Source organism: Trachurus trachurus, assembly GCF_905171665.1.
Source record: "Trachurus trachurus genome assembly, chromosome: 10".
NCBI classification, from domain to species: Eukaryota; Metazoa; Chordata; class Actinopteri; order Carangiformes; family Carangidae; genus Trachurus; species Trachurus trachurus.
This window is the reverse complement of record NC_139894.1, coordinates 26,924,505-26,946,756: the sequence shown is the minus strand read 5'-3', so window position 1 is coordinate 26,946,756 and position 22,252 is coordinate 26,924,505. Positions and strand designations below refer to the sequence as shown.

At 41.6% G+C, this 22,252-nt stretch overlaps 1 protein-coding gene across 1 annotated transcript in view; it reads right to left on the bottom strand.

The window, feature by feature from the left end:
* Positions 1–22,252, bottom strand: part of nrg2b (neuregulin 2b) — a gene marked incomplete at both ends in the record, with an annotated part of 54,346 nt that overhangs the window by 4,314 nt on the left and 27,780 nt on the right. The window contains 8 exons of the mRNA XM_083980338.1: positions 2,055–2,176; positions 3,898–4,018; positions 4,836–4,938; positions 8,171–8,194; positions 8,562–8,585; positions 12,090–12,148; positions 19,638–19,761; positions 20,258–20,376. Of these exons, the coding sequence (XP_083836464.1) occupies positions 2,055–2,176; positions 3,898–4,018; positions 4,836–4,938; positions 8,171–8,194; positions 8,562–8,585; positions 12,090–12,148; positions 19,638–19,761; positions 20,258–20,376 (696 nt within the window). The remainder of the gene's footprint in view (positions 1–2,054; positions 2,177–3,897; positions 4,019–4,835; positions 4,939–8,170; positions 8,195–8,561; positions 8,586–12,089; positions 12,149–19,637; positions 19,762–20,257; positions 20,377–22,252) is intronic.

Genomic DNA, 22,252 nt, shown 5'->3' with positions numbered 1-22,252 from the left:
TTGATTGTGTTATGTGAATTGCTAGTGCGACTGATCCCATCGACAGTCAACAGCCAGCTGTGCAGCTCTACACAATCTGACTGTAGCCGTCTGACAAGACAAAGCAGAGGTCACAGATATTTTTCTTTGGTTAGTCTTTCGACGTCAAAAGGGTTTTTTATACGCACATCAGGCTGTCTTGAGGTGCAGGGCAATAAAAAGTGTCATCGAAAAAAGTCTTTCGACGGAACCATAGATTAAGTTTTGGATGGTGAGTGTGTATTACAATTGAGTGACCATAAAAACCCAGCAGGGTCCAACTCCCACTGTCGCTGGTTATAGGCCGGCTGTTCCTGTCCGTGAGGATGAGCACAAGTTCTGCAGTGAAACTAAAATTAGCTGAATTGAAGCAGTCGTCGTGTATCAAGTATATTTTTTTCATGAAGTTTTAACAGTCATATTATGATAGATGTAAATATATTTTATCAATAAAGGACTGTGGTAGCAAAACGACACCTGTAAACAGGTTGGGTGAAATTACATCACAGCCATGGACAGTAAATGCACCCCGTACCTGTATCTATGCAGCTTACAGGAGCCTAATTATTATGACAGGCTACAGCTAGCTATGATTAGACTGTGGACGTGTCTATAGCTGTGGGCATTACTGCTATTGCGATTACAGCTATGGTTGTAGCTACTGCTGTGGCTGACAGCAAGGCTGTGATAAGTTTAACATTAAATGACCTACACTGTGGTGAAGCTATCATTGACCTCCAGTTGTGTTTTGGTAATACATCAGATAGAAGTACCAGGTTTGAATCCTGGCAGGGGGATCTGTCTTTTCATTGCTGCCTTGGCTGTTGCTCCTTTCTTAGCTACAGCCACGCCCACAGTCATAGCTGCAGCCCTGCAGCTACAGTGACGGTCCAAGCGACAGTCCCAACTCTAGCTACTACCAAAGCCACAGAAGTCGTTACAACCACAGTACTGTGCAGAGTGTGCAGTCGCTATGGTGTCGTTAAGGGGATAGTTAAACATTTTGGCAAATTCGCCTATTGCCATAATTTAATTATCGGTGCATGTTGTTTTTAAATCCGCGGGGCAGAGACATGAGCTGCTGAATGAACACAATGGAGGTGAACGGTACAGGTCCCCTGTCCCTCAAAACTCATCAAATACACAATCCAACAACTCCAAAACGCTTTCATAGAGAAGTTGTGACCTGCACATTCGCCACACTATGAAATAATCATGTATAATTATGTAACATTATGACCCACGAAGCAAATACTTGAAGCTGCTTGCACTTTTGAAATCACTCCGCTCATCAGCCGTCTGGAAAGTAGTTCCGGCTGCATTTGCCTCGAAAACAACTCCGTCTCATAATGTTACACGATTATTTCATAGTGTGCTGAATGTGCAGGTCACAACATGTCCACAAAAGCGTTTTAGAGTTGTTGGACTGTGTATTTGATGAGTTTTGAGGGACAGGGGACCTGTACCATTCACCTCCATTGTGTTCGCTGAGCAGCTCACGTCTCTGCCCCGCAGATCTCAAAACAACATGCACCGATAATTAAAGGTAATGAACCTACTCGTAGGAGTGTAGGGATTATGGCAAAAGGCTAATTTGCCAAAATGTTGAACTATCCCTTTAATCTTTCCAGAGTTTGTAGAGTTACGGTCCAGCCCTCTAGTGGTGAAGGTTTGTACCACATCCTAAAAATGTCGCATGTGACCAACACATCTGCCACTGTGGTGAATCTCCAGTGTCTCCCCAGTTAATATCACCTCGACACTTACCTCCCCTCACTCACTCATGTCACGTAACACATTTTCTTACTCTGACTTCTAGCCACACAGACAGTTTTCATTTCACATGTCCAGATTGGATCTGTCTCTGAGATCTCTCCCACTGCCCCAACACAGCAGAGGTAAATTCAACAACACATACAGCAACACGTCTCTCCAGAAGCCAAAGTGACCCCATAAGATCCTGCATTACAATGTCATGCTGATTTCCATGTGCATCAGTGTGTGTGTGTGTGTGTGTGTGTGTGTTTGCCTCCTACCTGGAAGCATGTGAGGCAGTGGTCGAGTGGTGGGAGCGGGTCGACATCCGGCTGCAATCGAAGTTGCCTGCACCCTCTGGTTCGTGGTTGATCACACGCTCTGTGGTAGGGACATCCTTGTACTGTGTAACACACATGGACAAACGGGACTGCATCGGTACAGCATCAACCACGATTTGCTCCTTTATCAAACTATGCCTGACCTGATTTAAACCTCCCGCTTGCTCCTGCGGTTATCTCTCTCTCATGTGTGCACAGAACGTGAGTTTGTGTACCTGCCTGTATGTGTGTGTAACTCCGTGAGCATGGGAGTTGCTTCACTTACCCGCTCTTTCCGTAGCTACCGCTTCTGGGCCCGGTACGACCCGGCGAGACCGGACTCGGCGAGGCCGTAGCTCAGGGCATCCCAGTCGCTACATGGCCACAGCAGCTCCACAGCCGCCAACCTCCACCTCCCCCCAGACCAGGTGATACGGTTGCCTCAGCTCCACCCACTCACGGGGTTAAGTGAGCTACCTCCCATCTCGTGATATGTTTCTGTGTTGCGTATTTGTGGATCAGTCTACCTTGACCTCACCTGGCCCTCACACTTCACCTGCTTCACATCTCCCAGGGGAGTTCATAACATACTGCTATGAGCACACACACAAAAACACGCATCTCAACACTTTTACTTTTAACAAACAGATGATAAATGTGAAAAAAGTATGAGCTGACATCTAACCATGACATGACTCTTTGTACATATTTAACTTCCCATCACTTGTCTATCCTCACTGTGTTTTCACTGCTGCCATTATGCTGACTCATGCCTATTATGTCTCCAACAGGAAGGTAGGTGTTATCTGCCCTTTCTGTAATGTCTGTCAGCTTTGTGCCACCACATTTCCCTTTGTTGTCAGTGGATCAGAGTTTTATTTGCACAAAGACTCTTTTGGAGGCAAAACCGCTCTGAAGGCTAATGGAGCCTTCTTGGTGGAGTTAAATCAAAGTGACAAAGCTAAATAAAGTCACTATCACCATCACCACCTAAAGAGACATGAACCGGCTGAGGCTCTGTGGGCTTCCTGCAGTTTGCTCAGATGAAATTTACATCCACTTTTACTGTCTTGTTCTTCTTCTGTCCCTGCTTTAGCATTTATGAATATCTGAGGGGATTCTGAACATTTTGACACCAAAATCCTATTTATAGGGCAGTTATATTTAATTTAAAGCACTGATAGATCTGGATTTATCTCAGTAGCTCTTTAATGGAAAAGTGAAGTCAGTGTTGTTCTCTGTGTTGTAATTAGTTGTTAATAGATAACTGTATATTAATTAATTGCTCTTGTTGTGCTGTGTTGCTGTTATTGTACCCTATCAGAGGTTGAAACAAAATATGCCAAAAATGCCTCTTGTACAATTTGGCAAATACACCAAGCTTGGCACTAACTAACCATCATATCAAATAAATAAATGAGTACATAAATAAATAATAAGATTGATAAATAAATAGATAAATCTTTCTTATCCTCCTTGCCAAGAACTGACAACTTTTCACTGCTTTTAAAATTCAATTGAATTGAAGTTATGTTTGTTGAATTTGAAAAAAAAACCAAACAAAAAAAACCAAACAGTAGGTTGTGATTTATTTTTGGCTGGAGAGCAGCTCTGCCGCTGAGAAGGTCAGGAGTCTGTCTGCAGTGACCTGTTGGCGGTTTCTTGTAAGCATGAAGTGCACAGCTGTTGTGGGGTGAAACTCAATAAGATTTTCTCACAATTTTTCTGTGAAACCTGACTTTCAGATTACCTGCACCTGCACCTTCACCTGCCTCTGCTGTGTGTTTCTACTGGTTGGACTCACATCAATCATGGGTATGTCCTCAGGACCCAGCCTGGGGTATTGGGGTCCATTGGGGATGGGTGGCTCCACACACGGATTCTGATTATGGTGTAGATGACTCTGCATCTTCTTCCTCTGCTTCCTGGATATGTAGGTGATAATAAAAAAGAAACAATAAGTAGAAGAGACTAATCTATAGACAGTTACTTTATCTTTACAGATTGTCCACTACTCATCACAATGTTCATTTTATGGTCAAGGCAACAATATCAAAGCATCTAAAGCTCACATGAAGAACAATACATAAAGGGAAATCAAATAATTACATTTTAGTACTGATTGTACATAGCCACCATAATAAACCAACCATACGACATACAAATACGAATTATTCAATCTGTAGGAGTTCTCAAAGGTTCACTACATTCATTTCTAAACTTCTCAGGTGGTTTAATTCAACTAACCAACGGACCTCCAAAGAGATCATGTCATCATGTTTCACAAAAAAGACTGGAGAAAATAAACTATATATAAATTTATATATCAAACCTTTTTTTCTTCTTTCATCTTCCATAAAACATCTCACGACCCCACAGAGTTATTTTGTGACCATTCGGAGGCGTCTTGACTCCTCAGTTGGGAACCATTAAACTACCAAACTTAATTTAAAAATTGTAGACCAGGCAGAACTTCAACCAGCTGCCAAAGAAAGTGATGTCGAACACCATAGTGTGAACGTCTGTGAGTGATTTAATTATTTTCCTACTGAACAAGGACTTTTACTTTGGTCACTTTAACTTTGTCCTTTTAGACTGTACTTTAAGGGTCCGAACACATCCTCTGCGCTACAGCATGAGAAGAAGCAGCTCATTACCAACTTTTCTTACAGTGGGTTCATTTGAAGGTTTGAGCCTTTTTATAATGGGACATCATTTGATCTTTTCTTTGAAGACACGTACTTGGTTTTGCAGTAGGCCACCACACAAACGATGCCAACCACCAACAACGCCACACAGATGCCTGTGATCGTCAGCACCCGCCTCTGGTAGAGCTCCTCAGCCTCTGTGGATTGAAACACACAAACACATACAACACACACGTTCACATGCGCACACACACACATTCATGTATTGCAGACACACACAAAACAGACAAAAATAAACACACGCACACACACACACACACATACAGCATGAGCACTTCTCCATAGACGGTAACTACGGAAACAGTTTTCACACTTATTATTCTCTCTATTATCTGTCACTTATTATCTGTTGCCATCCTGTCGCCTGCTCTGTCATGTCTTTCAGTTTTAACTGTACTACACCCATACAGTGATACTATAATAAAAGATTAGGTCTACAAACTATTACTGTATGATGGAAAGCAGAGATGTAAACCTACATGCTGACATTGACTTCCTGCTCTACCTACACCAGAGTATTTACAATGGTCATGGGGATGTAATGCTACAGGTGGCACTGGCCAGGATCTGAATGCATCATGCCAGGATGGATGGAAAAAGACAAGAAAGGTTCAAAGTGTCAACACCACAGTGGTTTAGAAGTGAGATCAAACTTTGTTTTAAAAATGTTTTAATAAAGACAAATGCCTAAAGGTTTATTTTAAGGGGTAAATAGCACATCTATGTTTTGTGTATAATATGTTCCTGCAGTTCCTTTAAAAATATAAAAATAAAAATAAATCTATCAACTCCCTTGCTTGACCAAAGCTTACACCAGACATTCTGGTGATGTTATGAACCTTCTACCTATGGTAACAAAAAACGGTAACACTTTATTTTAAGGGGTCCTTGTTCCTGTGTATCTACCTAATTAATTACAGTGTAATTACCTATGTAACCGTATGTAATAACATGTACTTACATTGTAAATACATAGTGTATTTTGGTGTACTTACAGGTCCTTGTTACACTTGTAATAAGAAATGCTTGTGCAGAGAGAGGCCACTTTGGCATTTCTTATTACAAGTGTAACAAGGACCTGTAAGTACACCAAAATACACTATGTATTTACAATGTAAGTACATGTTATTACATACGGTTACATAGGTAATTACACTGTAATTAATTAGGTAGATACACAAGAACAAGGACCCCTTAAAATAAAGTGTTACCCAAAAAACTGCAGCATAGCATCCTTCTGTGAGTGAGGTCTTAATTTTTCATCTTTTTTTTGTTTGTTTTTAACGTACGTAACAACATAACTCCAGTGTGCAAAGCAGTGGTTTTCTGCTCTGTCTGGTAGAAAGTTTAACCTCACAGTCATGGCAGCATCCTACATACATCCCTATTGCAAAATTAGAAGTAAACCACTGGAAATTGGCAAACTTTTTTTTGCGGGGCTTGGGGGTAGGCTACTTGTTAAAGGACCTATTAGTAGGTTTCTTCATTGACTGGGGTTTGTCATGATCTATGGTCACCAATGTCTTTATAATGCAAGAGGTTATAATCTGCCCTCTGAGCAGTGCTAAATCGTCAGGGCAGACTGAAGGTAATGTAATGAGAGCTAGCTGGTTAGCATGCTAACTCAAGTGGAAGAAAAAGAGTTGATGGAAACAAGAGTTAACATTGATGTTGCACCTCTGGAGGCAGCTCTTGGTGAGTAAAACAGTGAAGTGTGATGCCGAACTCACAATTTTTCTTCTACACTGGTCAGTTAGCTGCTAATGCTCAACAATAGCTGAACTTAGAAAAGGCTTTAAATCATATTGATCTAAATCTGACCACTGCTCAAAACCAGTTTGAATCCAATACAGGTCCTATAAGTCCTCACTGTGACATCACATGACACTGCATTAAACTGGTGAAGTCCTAACAGGTCTGTGTTGATGCTGTGTGAATACGCTACTATGTCATCTTCATGTGTTTTAGTTAATCCAGATTTTCGAGGCCCACTGTGGCGTAACACTGAGTCAGAATGGCAGGCGCAACGATACAATGACAGAGGAAGCAACAAACAGAAAAGAACATGAGGGGAAGAGGGAGAGAATAAAAGGAGAAAAAGCAAAGTGGTGAAGGAGGAGTAGTAGGAGGAGGAGGAACCACGTAGACAGAGGGGGAGGAAGGGGACTGAGAGGGGAGCAGGGGCGTGTCCAGGAGGAAGGCCCAGGGAGGAAGCAGCCCCATTAACCAAAGACCGGCGTGACTTTGTCCCCTTATCAACTAAAACTGGATTATAGAGGTCCTTGGATTGTTAGTTACGGCTAAATTAAAGTCCCTGCAGGGTAAGATATTCTTTTCAAAGTCATATACTTTCTCAAACACAAACATTTTGTTAGTTTCAGTTCCAGTGTTTCTATTCGGTTCAGACTAAAACCTAAGCTGTTCGCTTTACACAGCAGCACCGGTGAGCAGTCTGCAGGTGAAAACCATCAATGTCAAACAGAGCTGTGGTTCCTTAGAAGAACAAAATAAGGTTAAACACAGAGCTGATTTCTCAAATATATCATTTCCACGATCAGTTTGTAGCAGGTAAATCAAACCTTGTCCCCTTTACCCGATTTGTCACCTCACCTTTCCCCCCCTCCCTCCCTCAAAAAGCCCTGGACACGCCACTGAAAGGGGGGGAGTGAGGGAGGGGCAGCGTTTCTAAATAAAGGGCCTCTGTAGGGATTGACAAGCCTACGAGAGCCTCGGCCCGGCATTGTGTGTGTGTCACAGGGAACTGATACAGAAAGGCAAAGGGAAATAGGAAGGCGAGCTCGCTGGCACAGTGGAGCCAACAGCAATCGTGATTTAGGACAGGCGAGCTCTTGACTCTGACACTGAGTCAATCATGGGCAGAATAATAAGGACAGACGATGTGGTCAGGCCTTTTGCTGGCTTTTGGCAGCGCTTTGCAAAAATACTTGCAACTTGCATGCTTTTATCTGACAGAATGCTGGAGCCAATAAGCACATTGCCAAAGCCCGGAGGACGAGCCAGATCCTTGTATTTATCAATTCTTTGATTTTTTGAACACAGAAAGTAGCTTTGCTCTTTGTATCATTGTTTTAATTCACCTCTGCACTTCATCAATGCATTTTCCCCAGTTAATTAGTTTTTGTCTTCAATGGCTTTTCCTCTAAATTTGTCAGGCTATGAGAAGAGTGCATGCAAAGAGGGGAGGTTACATGTCTTAAAACCAGGTTAGTGGGCAGGAGAAAAAGAGGGACAGGTTGAGAGAGACCTAGTTGTTGATTTTAGAAAGAAAGATGGCACAATAATGTGTGACTGTGTGAGGATCTTGGCAAACTCTTTAAGCACAGCAAAATGAATAATAATGTTCCATACCCATAAATTCAATTCTGAGAAGCTCTGCCAGCGCAGAAAGTTGTCGTGGTAAAAGGAAAGACACAGATAGGGTCAGGTGTAATGTCCACTTTGGAGCAGATATATTATTTTCATGTCCTGTATACGCTGAACCAGGATATAAGTTAATTAGTGCTGTCAGTCATAGTGATTGACATGTGTACCGTCCAGTAACAGACAGACAATTCAGACAGCCTCAGCTCTGTGACCCCCAGAAATGACAGGAAAAATAAAACTTAATCAAACAAAAATCAAAAGCGAAGGGAGAAAATGAACCAAAGGCAGAAGGAAAGAGAAGCCAGCAGGCAGGAAAGACATGCAAAGACAAAGACAGACGGACAAAGACAGCAAGACAAGAAGCCACATCACTTACTGCTATATTTACTAGACCTCATTTCTGGAGTAAACAACATTGGACAGAAATACAAAACAAAAAGAAAAAGAAAAAAACAAGACAAAAAAGAAAAAAAAACAAGAAAACGAAAGATAAAAAGCAGTGAGTTACTCTCCAACATAAAAACACAGTACAGTCAATGAGGCTGGCACAGCAAATGGGGGTGGGTGCTGTAACTCGTTTGACTAATGGCAACTGTGTGCCTTTGTATTGATTACAGCATACCTCTTGTATAGCACTTTGTCCCTCTACCGCTGCATACAGCTATTATAACCTTTCATATGATTTACAGAGAAATCATCTCAGCATTCCCAATTTCCATAGCTTTGCATGCATTACTGGCCGTCACGAGAGGAGAAGTTGGCCAATCTCCTGTCCAACCCTAACCTTAGCTGCTTAGTGCTTTATGTTCGCAGAGACTAGAGAAGCAGGCAGTGACAAATCAACACAGATTTAGAACAACAGAAGGTGTTCCTTCAGCTGACTGAAAGAGCGTCACAAAGCAAAATAAAAGCACAACAGACAGATTTCAGCGTGTAGACAAGGTTTGATGGTGGGGTCAAAATAAGACAACAGACATAACATACAGTGATATTGCATGATATCTAAAAAAAAAAAAATGCTCAGTTTAAATCTGACATCAATCTGTGTGGGAACATCCACAAACAGACAAACAGTAAAACAAGACAACATGGCATGAAGCAGCAGTTTCACCCCTGAAAACAAGAAAACCAGGGTCATCTCCAGCCCTCTGTGCTATCTCCCTGTGATTGCGTGGACAGTAAGTTGACAATGACTTACCCAAAGGGAGAGAGAAATTGTTTTTCCATATAAACGCTGCAGGGCCAGGCCTAAAGAAATCATTGACTCTTCAGCGCTGTGCTAAATTTGTATGCATGTGTCCTGGGATCTAGAGTTATCATGACACTGTCCATGCTATCACAGTAGAGTTACAAAATATGCTGCATTGTGTATCACTGTGACTTAAAGGAATAGTTTGACATTTTGGAAGTTCTAGATATTTGTTTTCTTGCCGAGAGTTAGGCTATATGAGAGTTTCTACTCATCTCATATCTGAATGCTAAATGTGAAGCTGCAACCAGTAGATGATTCATCTAGTTTAAGCCAGGCTCAGACTACAGGAGTTTGATTTTAAAAATGGATTGCATGACGCAAGAAGAAACATGAACAATTCAAGGGACATAACATCTACCTTCTTGCACAGCTACCTCTGGTTTCGATTGTATTTTGCATTTCAGAAAATCATTGTATAAGTGTTAGTGTCCTAGTTTCTCAAGCAAAGACAATAGATATCTTGACAAATGTGTTAGCCACAGCAGCACATGCATGGCTCACACTGTTTAGTGACTCAAACTCAGTGGAAGCTTTAATGTTAGTAATACTAAACAAGTCTCAGTGAGAAAATTGTTGAGTTGTCTAATCTTCGATAGAAATGGAGGTCAGATTTGAACTTTTAGATGACAGAAGTATGCTAACTAATGTTAGCCTTGAAGGCTAGAATGTTGCCTGGCAACACCGTCAGGACTGATGTCAGCCTCTCGTTCTTTCTGTCTCCTGTTGACTTGTGGCTGACCTAATCATATCCATAACCATAATCATCTAAATTTATAACTCCTATAGTAAAGGGGAGCATACATCAGTCCGACCGCCCAAAAGTCCGACCGCTCATTTCTACGACTACCCATTAATCTGAGTTATTCTACAGTGTTACGGTTAGGTTTAGGGTTAGGGTTACTAAAGTCGGAGAAATGGGAGGTCGGACTAATGGACGCAAAAATAAAGAAATTTATGGTTGGAGAAATGGGAAGTCGGAGAAATAGGTAGTCGGACAGACGTCATGCGCCCTATAGTAAATATCAAATACGGTTGCAGCTCGGGGGGTTCAGACTGGGCCTATAGACTCCTCACATTATCAGATAACCTGGTCCCAGGTCAGATTTTGGGGAGGGGGAACCAAGTTTTGACTGAGAACTCCTGTAGTGTGAGCCTAGCGTCAGCATAGAAGAATGGCACCATGGGGAAACAGCTAAACTGGCTCTGTAACAAAAAAATAGCAAAAAGAAATCCACCTACCAGCAATACTGGTTGCCTGGCAACCTCAAAGTGATGACAAGAATCCAAGAAATGGCTCAGCACACATAACAATGTGTAGCTTTTACACAATAGTTTTTTGCACAGTTAGACAGATGAGGCAGGTATGTAAGTAAGCATTAAAGAGTTTGTTACCTTTGGACAGAGCCACACTGTTTCTACCTGCTTCCAGTCTTCATGCTAAGTTCATCATCTGGCTCAAACTTTGTGTTGAACACAATAACAAAAGTGAATTTTTGTGTATTTTATTAAAATGTTGAACTACTCCTTCACGCTGTGATGAGAAGCAAAACATAACATTGTTTTTGGACATTATGAAGTCAACCCTAAAACATCTGAAGCAGTGTTTAGCTACATGCCACAATGAGAGAGTTCATCAGATGGTCCATGGATGCTCAGAGAGGAAAACAAAACTTATCACATTCACCACTGTGACTTTTATCCTGATCTGATACGTTATATCAACAAAGTCAACTTATATGAGGATCAATACCACGACTGATGCATAGCCATGAGGGATGCTTTCAAAACTCATTAACCAGACTTGAAATGTTGAAATATATTCTTACTCTTAATCTTATTCTCATGCACTTGCCAAATTGTTTTGATTTTGGACACAGTGTTGCTTCTGGTAATGACTGGCAGCTGTTCAAAACAATGTCAGACAGACTTACATTGTTCTCCATCTAAAGCCTTTAATTGTCACTGCTCCTGATACAAAAAGGAACATCTATGGAATATTTTTTCCTCTTTGTTTATGAGGGACACAGTACAGAATAAGGACTAACAACCTTGTATTAATGGTTTCTATCGACATGGTTTTTTGCCTTGATCAGTTCATTTTTCCTTTTACTGCTTGAAAACTAAACAGCACCAATGGACCATATACAGAGAAAAGTGACAGTGTTGCAATAAAAGCAAATAACCTTAACCTCCTGTATTTGTGCTTGCTGTGTTAATTCTCTGTCTCCTCTGTTTCTCTTTGAGCTATTCTCTGGATCACGCTTGAACAGAAGTATTTTGTGTGCAGTTAACATCTTAATACACAATTTTAACAAGCAGATGTAACATAAAAGTATGGCATTTGCTGGTGAGTTGTTGATTCTGGGGCTTTTTAGAAGCTCTCTAGGCCACAAGACTTCAATCAGATAAACTACAGTGAAAATATCTTATTAGTGTAAATAATAAAATATCTAAATTGGCTGTTTCTGGTTACCAGAGGAGAACCACAGAGGAACCAGGGGAGACAGGGAGGGGAAGGGGTGGACATAGAGGCATGCAAACGCACACCACACACACACACACACACACATTAACAAACACACCCCCAACCCCTCCAATGTAGCATGCAGTATTTCAGTGGGAAGGAGACAAGACAAGAGCAAATGGACATACTGTAGAAACCGGCCATGACGGAGTTTTGACAGCGGTCCCCCGTATAGTCATTGGGACACCTGATGGAGGGAAAACAAGACACAGAGGGGCCAGAGAGGGGTGGGGGAGGGTTAAAGATACAGAGGGAAGAGAGAGGATAAAACAAGAGGTAAGAGAGGAGTACACCAAGACAGATAGGAAAGAGGGGAAGAGAGGAGGAGGGAGGGAGACACAAGAGAGCAGAGAGATGAGGGGTTAGAAACAGCACAATCCACCAAATACAGAGAGAGAGGGAAAGAGAAGAAAAAGAGAGAGAGAGGAGAAGATAGAGAGAGAGAAAGAGAGAAAGAGAGAGAGAGAGAGAGAGAGAGATGACCTGCATACCGTGACGTCACCGCCATCAATATGACATCACTGCTACAGTTAAGACATCAGTCATGAGGGTCAAGTGATGGTGGTGCAGGAAGTGCGAGGGGCAAAACGTACATTTGTTTCCCTCTAACCTCTCTCTCTCTCTCTCTCTCACACACACACACACACACACACACACACACACACACACACACACACACACACACACACACACACACACACACACACACACACACACACACACACACACACACACACACACACACACACACACACACACACATTTCCTTATAATATATTATGAACTCTCATTTACTGCATCCATTTCTGAATCCAACCTGACCACAACCATGAAGAAATAAAAAAAAAAGCCAAGTCAGGGACATATTTATGTAACTCTGATTTACAATGGACATCCATTATTTTGATATTCATTATAAACTGTCCTACACATTAGATTTTTGTATTGAAATTGTTTAACCCGTTATGTAATATTTGTAAAAGTTTCTCAGAGTCCAGCTAAGTGGTTTTTGAACATGATGTCATCTCTGTGTGGCACACATGATACAGGAAGAGAGACACATTGCACATGGGTCACACAAAGCAGAAGCAAAGTATGAGGAGACATTTCCAGTGCTGGATTTGACTTATATACTCAGTTCTCCCTAATACATGCATGCTGTCATTATTTTTCTATTTCAAAGTAAGAAACTTTCAAAAACTGTCAATTAATTTTGACTGGCTCATAAGTTAGCCACTGTAAAAAGAACAGGTCCCAGATTGTGTTGGTACAGCAAACACAACACATAAAGCTAGTGTGGCAAATATCCCAACAACAATTGTTTTGCGACACACTCAGTCATATGGGAACCACTACACCCTTTAAATCTTCTTTTTGCTCTGGTTTGATCTATACCAATCTCTCCGACCGAATGCTTCCATGTTCAGTGTTTGGTTCTGGGCAGGTTGTGTGCAGTGGGGTTTTCCCACTGAAAACTGCTGCCTGCTTCTGTTGGAAGTGAGGTTGCTGAGAGCCGGGAGACTGAACCAAAAAAAAAAAAAAAAAAGTTTCAGGCCATGAATCAATAAGCTTAAAGAAACTGTGATGTTCTGTGGAGCTGAGGAATCTGCAGAGTCAGGTGATGAATCCCTGTGGGTTTGTCCCCTTTCACATTACACATTTGATCCACTGTTAATGTAAGAAAAAAAAAGTTGATTAGAGAAGCTTTAATGCAGCTTTAAAAAAAACTTGAGATGAATGATGTGCTAAATTAATTATCTTATTAAAATACTAAATGTGGATGGGGGAAGGAATATGTAAGCAAACACACTGTATCACTATATTCTCTGCTATGCTTATGACTTTATCAAAATGATGCAGTGTGGACCAACAGCTGCAGTTAGTATAATAAGTAGTCAGGCTGTCTTTGAATGTGCCTTATAGAGGTCATTGTATTTTACGGTCAAAGTTGAATGAAGCTGAGAGTTGGGATGAAAAATATCCAGCAGGATGAAAGCGGTATGTCGGGTTAAGTCATGCACATGCAGCAGTTTGAGAGAGTGCTGCTGCATCCTTCCCTGACGACACCCCTGCTCTGTGTACGTCTATGTTTGTGTGTTTGGTGTGGGAAAGCCATCACAAAGTTTGACCTGTAAAACTGAACCCTATGCACAAAGTCTATAAGAATTAGCATTTTAGCCCAAACGACATTCTGATGAATGCAAAAATAGTGATGTTTTCCACAAATAAATAGCATGCATGCACACACACAAATGCTCCTGCTTCGTACACACACACACACACACACACACACACACACACACACACACACACACACACACACACACACACACACACACACACACACACAGAGACAACTCTCCACAGTATGTGAGCATGAAAATGGTTGGAAGAGGTTTTGGTATTTCTCGGGCATAAATAACAGCAGCAGTTTACATGCAGCTGCAGAGTGTGGTGTTTTGTTTCTGGATGGGTGGCGAGCTGTCAGCGATACCACGGGCTGAATATGATTCATATTCTGGCATCAGACATCAAACTCACAACAGTGAAACTAACAAGTAAGACTCCTCAAGGCATCACAGCAACATGAAGCTGATGCACATATATTGTCCAAAATATCAGAATTTGGGTATTTTTGGTGGAAGGTACTGATCCTGCCGTTCTATTAATTTGTATCGTCTCTTTAAACGAAACACTACATGACCTCATTTCAAATGATGTCCTTGAGAAAATAAAGAAAAATCTTTTTGGAGAGAGTGCTTCAAATCCTGAAATGTCTTGAATTGGGTGCTGTAATGGGTGTCATGGCTTTTACCCAACCAGGTGTAATTGATTTATTCTTTTAGATGTTATAATTGATCATAGATCAGCTTTTACTGCAGTCAAATGAAAAATAGGCATGTAATAGAAAATCTGATCCAACTGCAGAGCACCTTATTCTGTAGATGAATCACAACAATTAATGAACCACAGTGCTGTGATATTATGGGTGTGGCCCCATTACAGTCATTATAGGACAACAGAAGCTCTCTGGCAATTTCGACCAGCCCTTGTAATGACCACACTCTATTTATTACAGTGATTTAGTATCTGGTCAACATATTTATTCAGTTTAAAATGCAAGGACCTTCGGCTTCCCCTCATCCACATACTGTCCATATCACTGACTGGGTATCCTTTTCTCCTCTTTCTCACCACTGAAGAGACAACTTGCATTTTGAATCAATTACAGCAAAAACCCTCGGAAGAGCCCACTCAGCAATTTCCCATAGAGTTATAAATAGAGCAGAGAGAGAGAGAGAGAGAGAGAGAGAGGTGGGAGACACTCGGAGCAGAAGCAGCCCTCTGCCGACATAGCTTTTACTGTATATCATTTCTTTTCTCTTTTGCCTCTTCCCCCTCTCTTCCCTCTCTCTCTCTCTGCTTCTCTCCACCCTTTCTTTATCTTGCTCGGCCCTTGTTTTTCCAACTGTACTGTTCTCACAGGCCTGAAAATGACCAGAGGGGAAAAAAACAGCACACCTTTTGTTCCAACCATCCGAATGAAAGCAAAGCCTGTGATTTTGTTATACTCATTATCCAAAGACTCATCAAATTTATGAGTAAAAAAAACAAACACAGACAGCATTATGTTCAGGCATCAATACAAGCCTGAACTCATGGCATTTTGTAGATTAGATTAGATTAAATGAACTTTATTGATCCATGAAAGAAGATTTGGCCTTTCCATCCTATAGCTGGGAATTCGGAGGGCTAATGTTTTCTGCTAACTGCCAGGCTGCAGTTTACCAGCATGGTTCAGATTAAACACACAGACTCTAACACAGGTTGAGGGGAACAGTGAGTAAGCAAGACACACTGAGCATTAACCTGTCAACAGCTTGCCAGGGGGAATGTTTGTATGTACTGATCTCCACTTAAACCTCCACACTGTGTTTTTAGCCAGTGTGCCTGCTGTCCTCCACTTTAACCTACAGACTCCATTTTGCAGTACAGCATTACTTTCCCCTTCAGGGAGGAGGAGATTATACGTTTACATGGGCGGCACAAAGGAACTTGCAAACACCACCTCAAATTTCAGGGATATTAACAATTATTTCTGCCTGCAACTGCCACGCAGTGCGCTGATTTGCAGCTGTTGTGCAGATTTGTAAGTGTCTCCCTGTGTATGTGTGAGTGTGAGAGTGGAGGTCTACATATCTCTGAAGTGAACAAGCAGTGCAGACAGTCTACAGACAGCAGTCTTATTTACATCCTGTTATCCACCAGCCCCAACAGACAGGCCAACAAAGGATGACAAAGCTGAGGAGCGACAATAACTCTCTGCAAACTGCTCTGCTGCCACCTTGCTAGCTTGCTGTGGCTTCTTTAAAATGTACCGTGGGTTCATGTGTAGAACAATCATGCACAGAGGGTTGTACAATCCTGGACATTTTGTACCCCTGTACTTCTATATACGCAGCTGATGATGTCTGTATGCACCCTCTCCAACAAAGTTTTCTGCTTGTCAGCACCATGAAAAAAAAATCCTGATTTATCCTTCAGCAATGACCGGAAGGTATATCAGATGAGAGATAGAGAGAAAGGCAGAGAGGGGAAAGCAAGGGTGGAAAGATTGAGGGAGAGAGAGAAAGAGAGAGAGAGAGAGAGATGGAAATGAAGAGACTAAAAAGAGCGGCGATCTGGAACAGACACTGGAGGATCTGAGGATGGATTTCTAGGAGATACATCCAATTGTACAGGAAGCATAACAACAAAGCTCTTGATCACGCTCGACTATACACACCATCTGCTATCCACACTGTCAGGAGGAGAGTTTGTTAAACATTTACAAAATGACACAGAATGTATGGCAAGTTGGTGCTGAAAGATTATGACCTCGTAGTTTAGGAAATAAGAAAAAAAAAAAAAAAAAAAAAAAACTTCTACCAAGTGAAAAAAAAAGACGTCACAGCTCAGGTTAAAATTAAAGCTTTGGTTACAATCACAGTTTGTATTTTCAAAACACTGCACTGATCTCAAAGCTGTACTGTACCGTTTATTATGTACCACAGAAGGGCAATGATAGCAGACCATTTTCATATGATACTATTCTCCACATCTACTTCACTAATGGAAGATTTTTTATGTATTTACTTTTTCCAAAATAATCTATTCATTTTGACATTAGGACGCAACTTTTCTGAAAGCAGACTGACATTTCGATGTAAATATGACCTGTTTTTTTCCTATTTTTCTATGTAACACATTGATATAACACAACAGTGATTCATCCAATCTCCAGTTCATTAAAAATTTTGCACAGGCTGTTCTGAACACCTACCAGTCTGGTGGCTCTTTCCTGAGGAAAAAATCCTCCCACTCACAGGAAGTGATGCACTTTATGTTTACAGTTTGAAAATAAAGGCAGGCAGAAGAAGAAACTGGATAGTTAGCATGAGCTGTGAACACCTTTAACCACTCATGGTCTGCGTCAGCACAGAAATTGTCATTGCTACTGTTACTTGTTCTATTCCTCTGATCCATCTTGCCATGAACAGACCATTACTGTGTGTAGCAGCCTGTTCTGTCTCTTCCCTGCTGGGACAACACAAAACATGGCGACACAAACAGTCTCAGAGAAAAGAAGAGGAGGAAAGAAAGGAAGGCAGACCTGGCCTGAGCTGTCTACTGTACGCCTAACTGCAACTCTCCCTACAGCGAAGCCAAGCACTTGTTAAACCTGTTCGGACACACACATAAAGAAACTGGACAGTGTCTGGATGATCAGGGCTCGTTTGCTTCTTAGATTAAAGAATTGCAGTGCAGAAAACAACTGTCATGTCTTGAACGTTGGATGCTATGACAGCATGCGAATGCACCACAGAGAACTAAAACCTGTGTCCCAATTCAGGGGCCGTATCCTTCAGAGGCTGCATTTGAAGACTGATTACATCACAACGGAGCAACTTGGCCGTCTCATTTTACGTAAAGGCTCCTTTAAATGTGGCTGAGCACACTTTCCCGGGCAACGAAGGATCCAGTGGGCGGTTTCTTCGTGGCCCAACATATCCCGAGATTCATTGTGCGCTAGTAATGAAAATAACACACCAGAGAGCTGAAGAATACACTACACAAGTGTTGTGTTTCAGCGCAGGCAACAAGACCCATGCCGTCGCAACACAACGGTAAGAGTGGACACAGCTGCCGACACAAATTAAAAAATCCTCTGTAGGGCAGACTGTCATGTCTGCTCCATCTTCACCTTGGCCGGGCGTGTCCTCTGGAGGACGTGACCCCAGAGGTGGGTCACATGCAGGTTTAAAGTGTTAGCTACATAATGAGAGCGAAACCTGCAGCAAAACAGAATCTAAACCAAAAGCAGTGAGCTCACACTGAGGTGAGTGAAAACACAAAGAACAAATGGACTAAGCAGCTCCAATAAATTAAATATAACACTACCATAGCTGCTTCCTGTCATGCCTGAGTAATTCATGTTAAATGCTGACCTGCCTGATAAAAAAAAGCTACATAATATTATATCAATATTGTTCCCAACATCCCATCATGTCCAGCTGACATGCAGATGTTTCTGGTACAATTTCCGGCAGGTTTGTTGGGGGATCTGATCTTGTTCACCTCTTAAAAAGTTCTGAAATCAAAAGGAATAAATAACTGTCCGACTGTTGAGGCTTCAGCCTCATGTCATCTCCACCGTGACAGGCAGCTTTCATATTCACTTCCGTTCTCCATGTTGACCTGCAGACCGCCAACTACACAGACAGAGACGCACAGTAAATTTAGGGCCAATAAGATGTGAGGAAACCAGCTAAAAAAATTATGTTAATAATCCACAGTTTGAATTACTGTAATGTAAATAATCCACTGGGTACCAATTTATACAACTAATGTAACACGTCCAAATCACTGTAATTCATAACTATTAATTTTGCTGCAGATAATGTTGTAAAGGCATTTTTAATCATTATAATAAAAGATGCACAGTGAACAAATCTGTCTCGTGTCCTCTGTTCACTTTGCTTCAGTGAGCGTCCTCAGCCTGCAGAATGTTTTGTGGTCACATGCCAACTGAGTGACCGACAGCAGCTAATGTTCTACGTCAGCGGGACGTCCTGTTCGGCTTTTGTTCCTCTGTGCAACACATTTTTCAGCACAGGGAGAGGAAAAGCAGGACTGTCATGTTAACTGTTTGTTAATGTAAGCTGCGTTTCCTGCTCCTCTCTCTGCTCAGACGTCTAAACCTATCCTGGTCTCTGGTGACAGGAATGATAATAGTCTGTATTGTTTTTTTTACCAGCATTCTTGCTAACTGATGAAAGTGACGCTATCAGTTTTGCTGAAATGAGGATTTCACATACAGGACTGAAATAAGGAACTAGATGTATAAAGGTTTGTTGTTGAATATTTTTTTAAAAAGAAGACAAAATCAGACACACTCAAATTCAATATTCTCTTTCAACAGGACGATGGCCTCAGACATTTGGACCCCAGTGGTTGTGGCTCAGATACAACCAGGGGACAGACGACAAGGTGGTGCAGTGACACAGTGTGAGGCCAGAGAGAAAGAGAAAGACAAAGAGAGAGAGAGAGGGAGAGAGAGGGAGGGAGGAGAGACAGGGGGAGTGACCACACAGTGATGACTGAGGGGACGGTGCCACAGTCAGCAAACAACTTACTTGCAGGACGGCTGGTTAATACCATGTATGAAGTAACAGTCTCCTCCGTTGACGCAGTAGGTCTTCTCCGAGTCATTACAGCGCCTCGCGTGACTCACACCCGGAGATGGGGTGGTGGTGGTCACTGCAAGGAGGACAGACGGACGGAAAGACACAGAGAGACAGACAGACAGACAAACAGACAAAAAAGGCTGTCACCTCTTCAATTTTAATGCTGCTATGTTACTGACTTATCAAACGTCTTTGGTGAATTTCCAAGATGTTAAAGGGACATAATCTGTTTACTCTTTGGGCAGACACCAGTCACTTTGCACTAGGTGAGTGTAAAGACAGGTGCAGTTGGACAAAGTGGTCTTAGACTTCTGTTATTCATACAACCTTTATCATAACCACATGTTATTCTAGTTTAGCTGAAGTTACTGAATGTAACAGAGTAAAAGCTCTCTGTAATTGTTACTGTCATATACAGGATGAATTCTACTAGATAGATAGATAGATAGATAGATAGATAGATAGATAGATAGATAGATAGATAGATAGATAGATAGATAGATAGATAGATAGATAGATAGATAGATAGATAGATAGATAGATAGATAGATAGATGTGTCACTTCTCACAGATCTGCACGCTGATTATACTCGTGACGTTTTCTTGTCCTAGTGAGTTTTCAGCCACACAAGTGTAGTTGCCAGAGTCTTCCACACGGACACGACTGATCTGCACCTTTGAGTTTTTTCTTCAGAGAAAGAGAGAGAGAGAGAGAGAGAGAGAGAGAGAGAGAGAGAGAGAGAGAGAGAGAGAGAGAGAGAGAGAGAGAGAGAGAGAGGGTGATACAGAGCAGATAAAAAGACACTGTCGGTTACTGTTATGTTGTTGTTGTTTTGTTTTTCAGAAAAAACAGCAGAGTCATCTCTGACTGGACAAGAAATGTAATTTTTATTTCCAGCCTAGACACGACCAGAAACAATTGATGTTTATGTACAAAATGTTTATTGTGATCGGCCAGCAAAGCTACTGTGAAAACAGGATTGTAGAGACTGGTCTACTGGTTTACTGTTGCCCCTTCAATGTTTACCCTGAGGAAGTAAGTAAACAAAAAACAACGTAATTAAAGGACAGGTATTTAACAGTAACTCCAAAATCTGTTAGTGAGAGCACAACTGTTAATTTTGTAGGCTTGCATGATGCATCATTTTTTAAAAACATTTCCCAGATAACGGGCGCTAAATTGTTTGCACCCGCTAAAATATTGCGTGTTTGGTTAGTGCGCGCAAAACAGCTGATCTACTAAGAGTAACCCGCTAAATGAAAAAATGAGGGTTTTGCGCGTGGTAATCGTTTCCGCCATGGAGAGAGTGGACAGAGAGCTGGATGGACGAAGGGACAGAATGACATTTGATCCGATGCATACAGTGACAGCATGTGTGTTCATCTCTCTCTCGCGCTCTGTTTAGATTAATGAACACAAATCGCTACAGGGCCCAACTCGTCATATAGTGACGAACAGGCAGCAGCTGCAGCGACAATCACACACCTATGTTATGTTATGTTATGTTATGTTTATTTATTTGATATGGACATCACAAATACATTAAGACTGTTCCAGTGGACAGACCAGATGCTTTGCTTGAGTGTGTATAGCACAAGTGCTAATTTTCAACACCAGTCCATAGGCGGCTAATCTAAAAATACAGAACATATTATCAACAGTATGAGATAAAACCAAGTGCATGACACTACATCATGACAGTAACATACTAAAAAATACAGAGCACAAGATCAACGAGAGGAGATTGAGTAAACAGAATCATGATCGTAACAGTAAAAATAGTAACAATAAAAAAGTCCATATTTATACATCATGTGAGCATTGTTGTTTTGCTTTTAACCATGCTTTTAATCCTCTGTTAAACGAGTTTGTGTCAGTCTCCAGTTTCATATGTGTGTGTGTGTGTGTGATGATCCAGTGGATTAATAGAGAGCTCAGGTGGGACACACGGATCTAAACGCTCTGACCACTGACCAGAGGGATCAAAGACGGGTGAAGGCAGCCAGGTACTGGAGAGGAGAGGAGCGCATTGCAGGACAGACGTGCGCTGTGCGTGACGGCGCGTAAAAGACTTTGGACGTGAGGAAATGCAGAGATGTAAGATCATGGGGCTGCATCAAATCAATAAACGCATACATTTTCACAAAGTTGTATCAGTTAGTACATGGTTTTCAGACGTGGTGAATAAAGACGCAAAAACAGCCACCGCAATCTCTTCCTGGTTTGGTAAATAACATTGCGTGCGCTAAATAAATCTATTTGCATCTACTCCTCCCAGTATTTTGCGCGTTCTAGCAGAAACGCCCATATTTACATATTCATCAAGGCAAACACGCTAAATGGATCGCTCGTGCTAGTTTGCCCGTTTGAGAGACGCAATCCTCTGTGCGCCCGGTTAGTAGATCAGGTTCCACGTGTGTTTGCGCGTGCAATCACGTTTGCACACGTTTTAATACACGCAAACCTTTAGTAAATCCGGCCCTAAATGGTTGATTTCAAATTTCAAGCAAAGTAAAGGATGATCTTTAATGACACCAGTTAGTTTTGATAAATATCCTCTTAA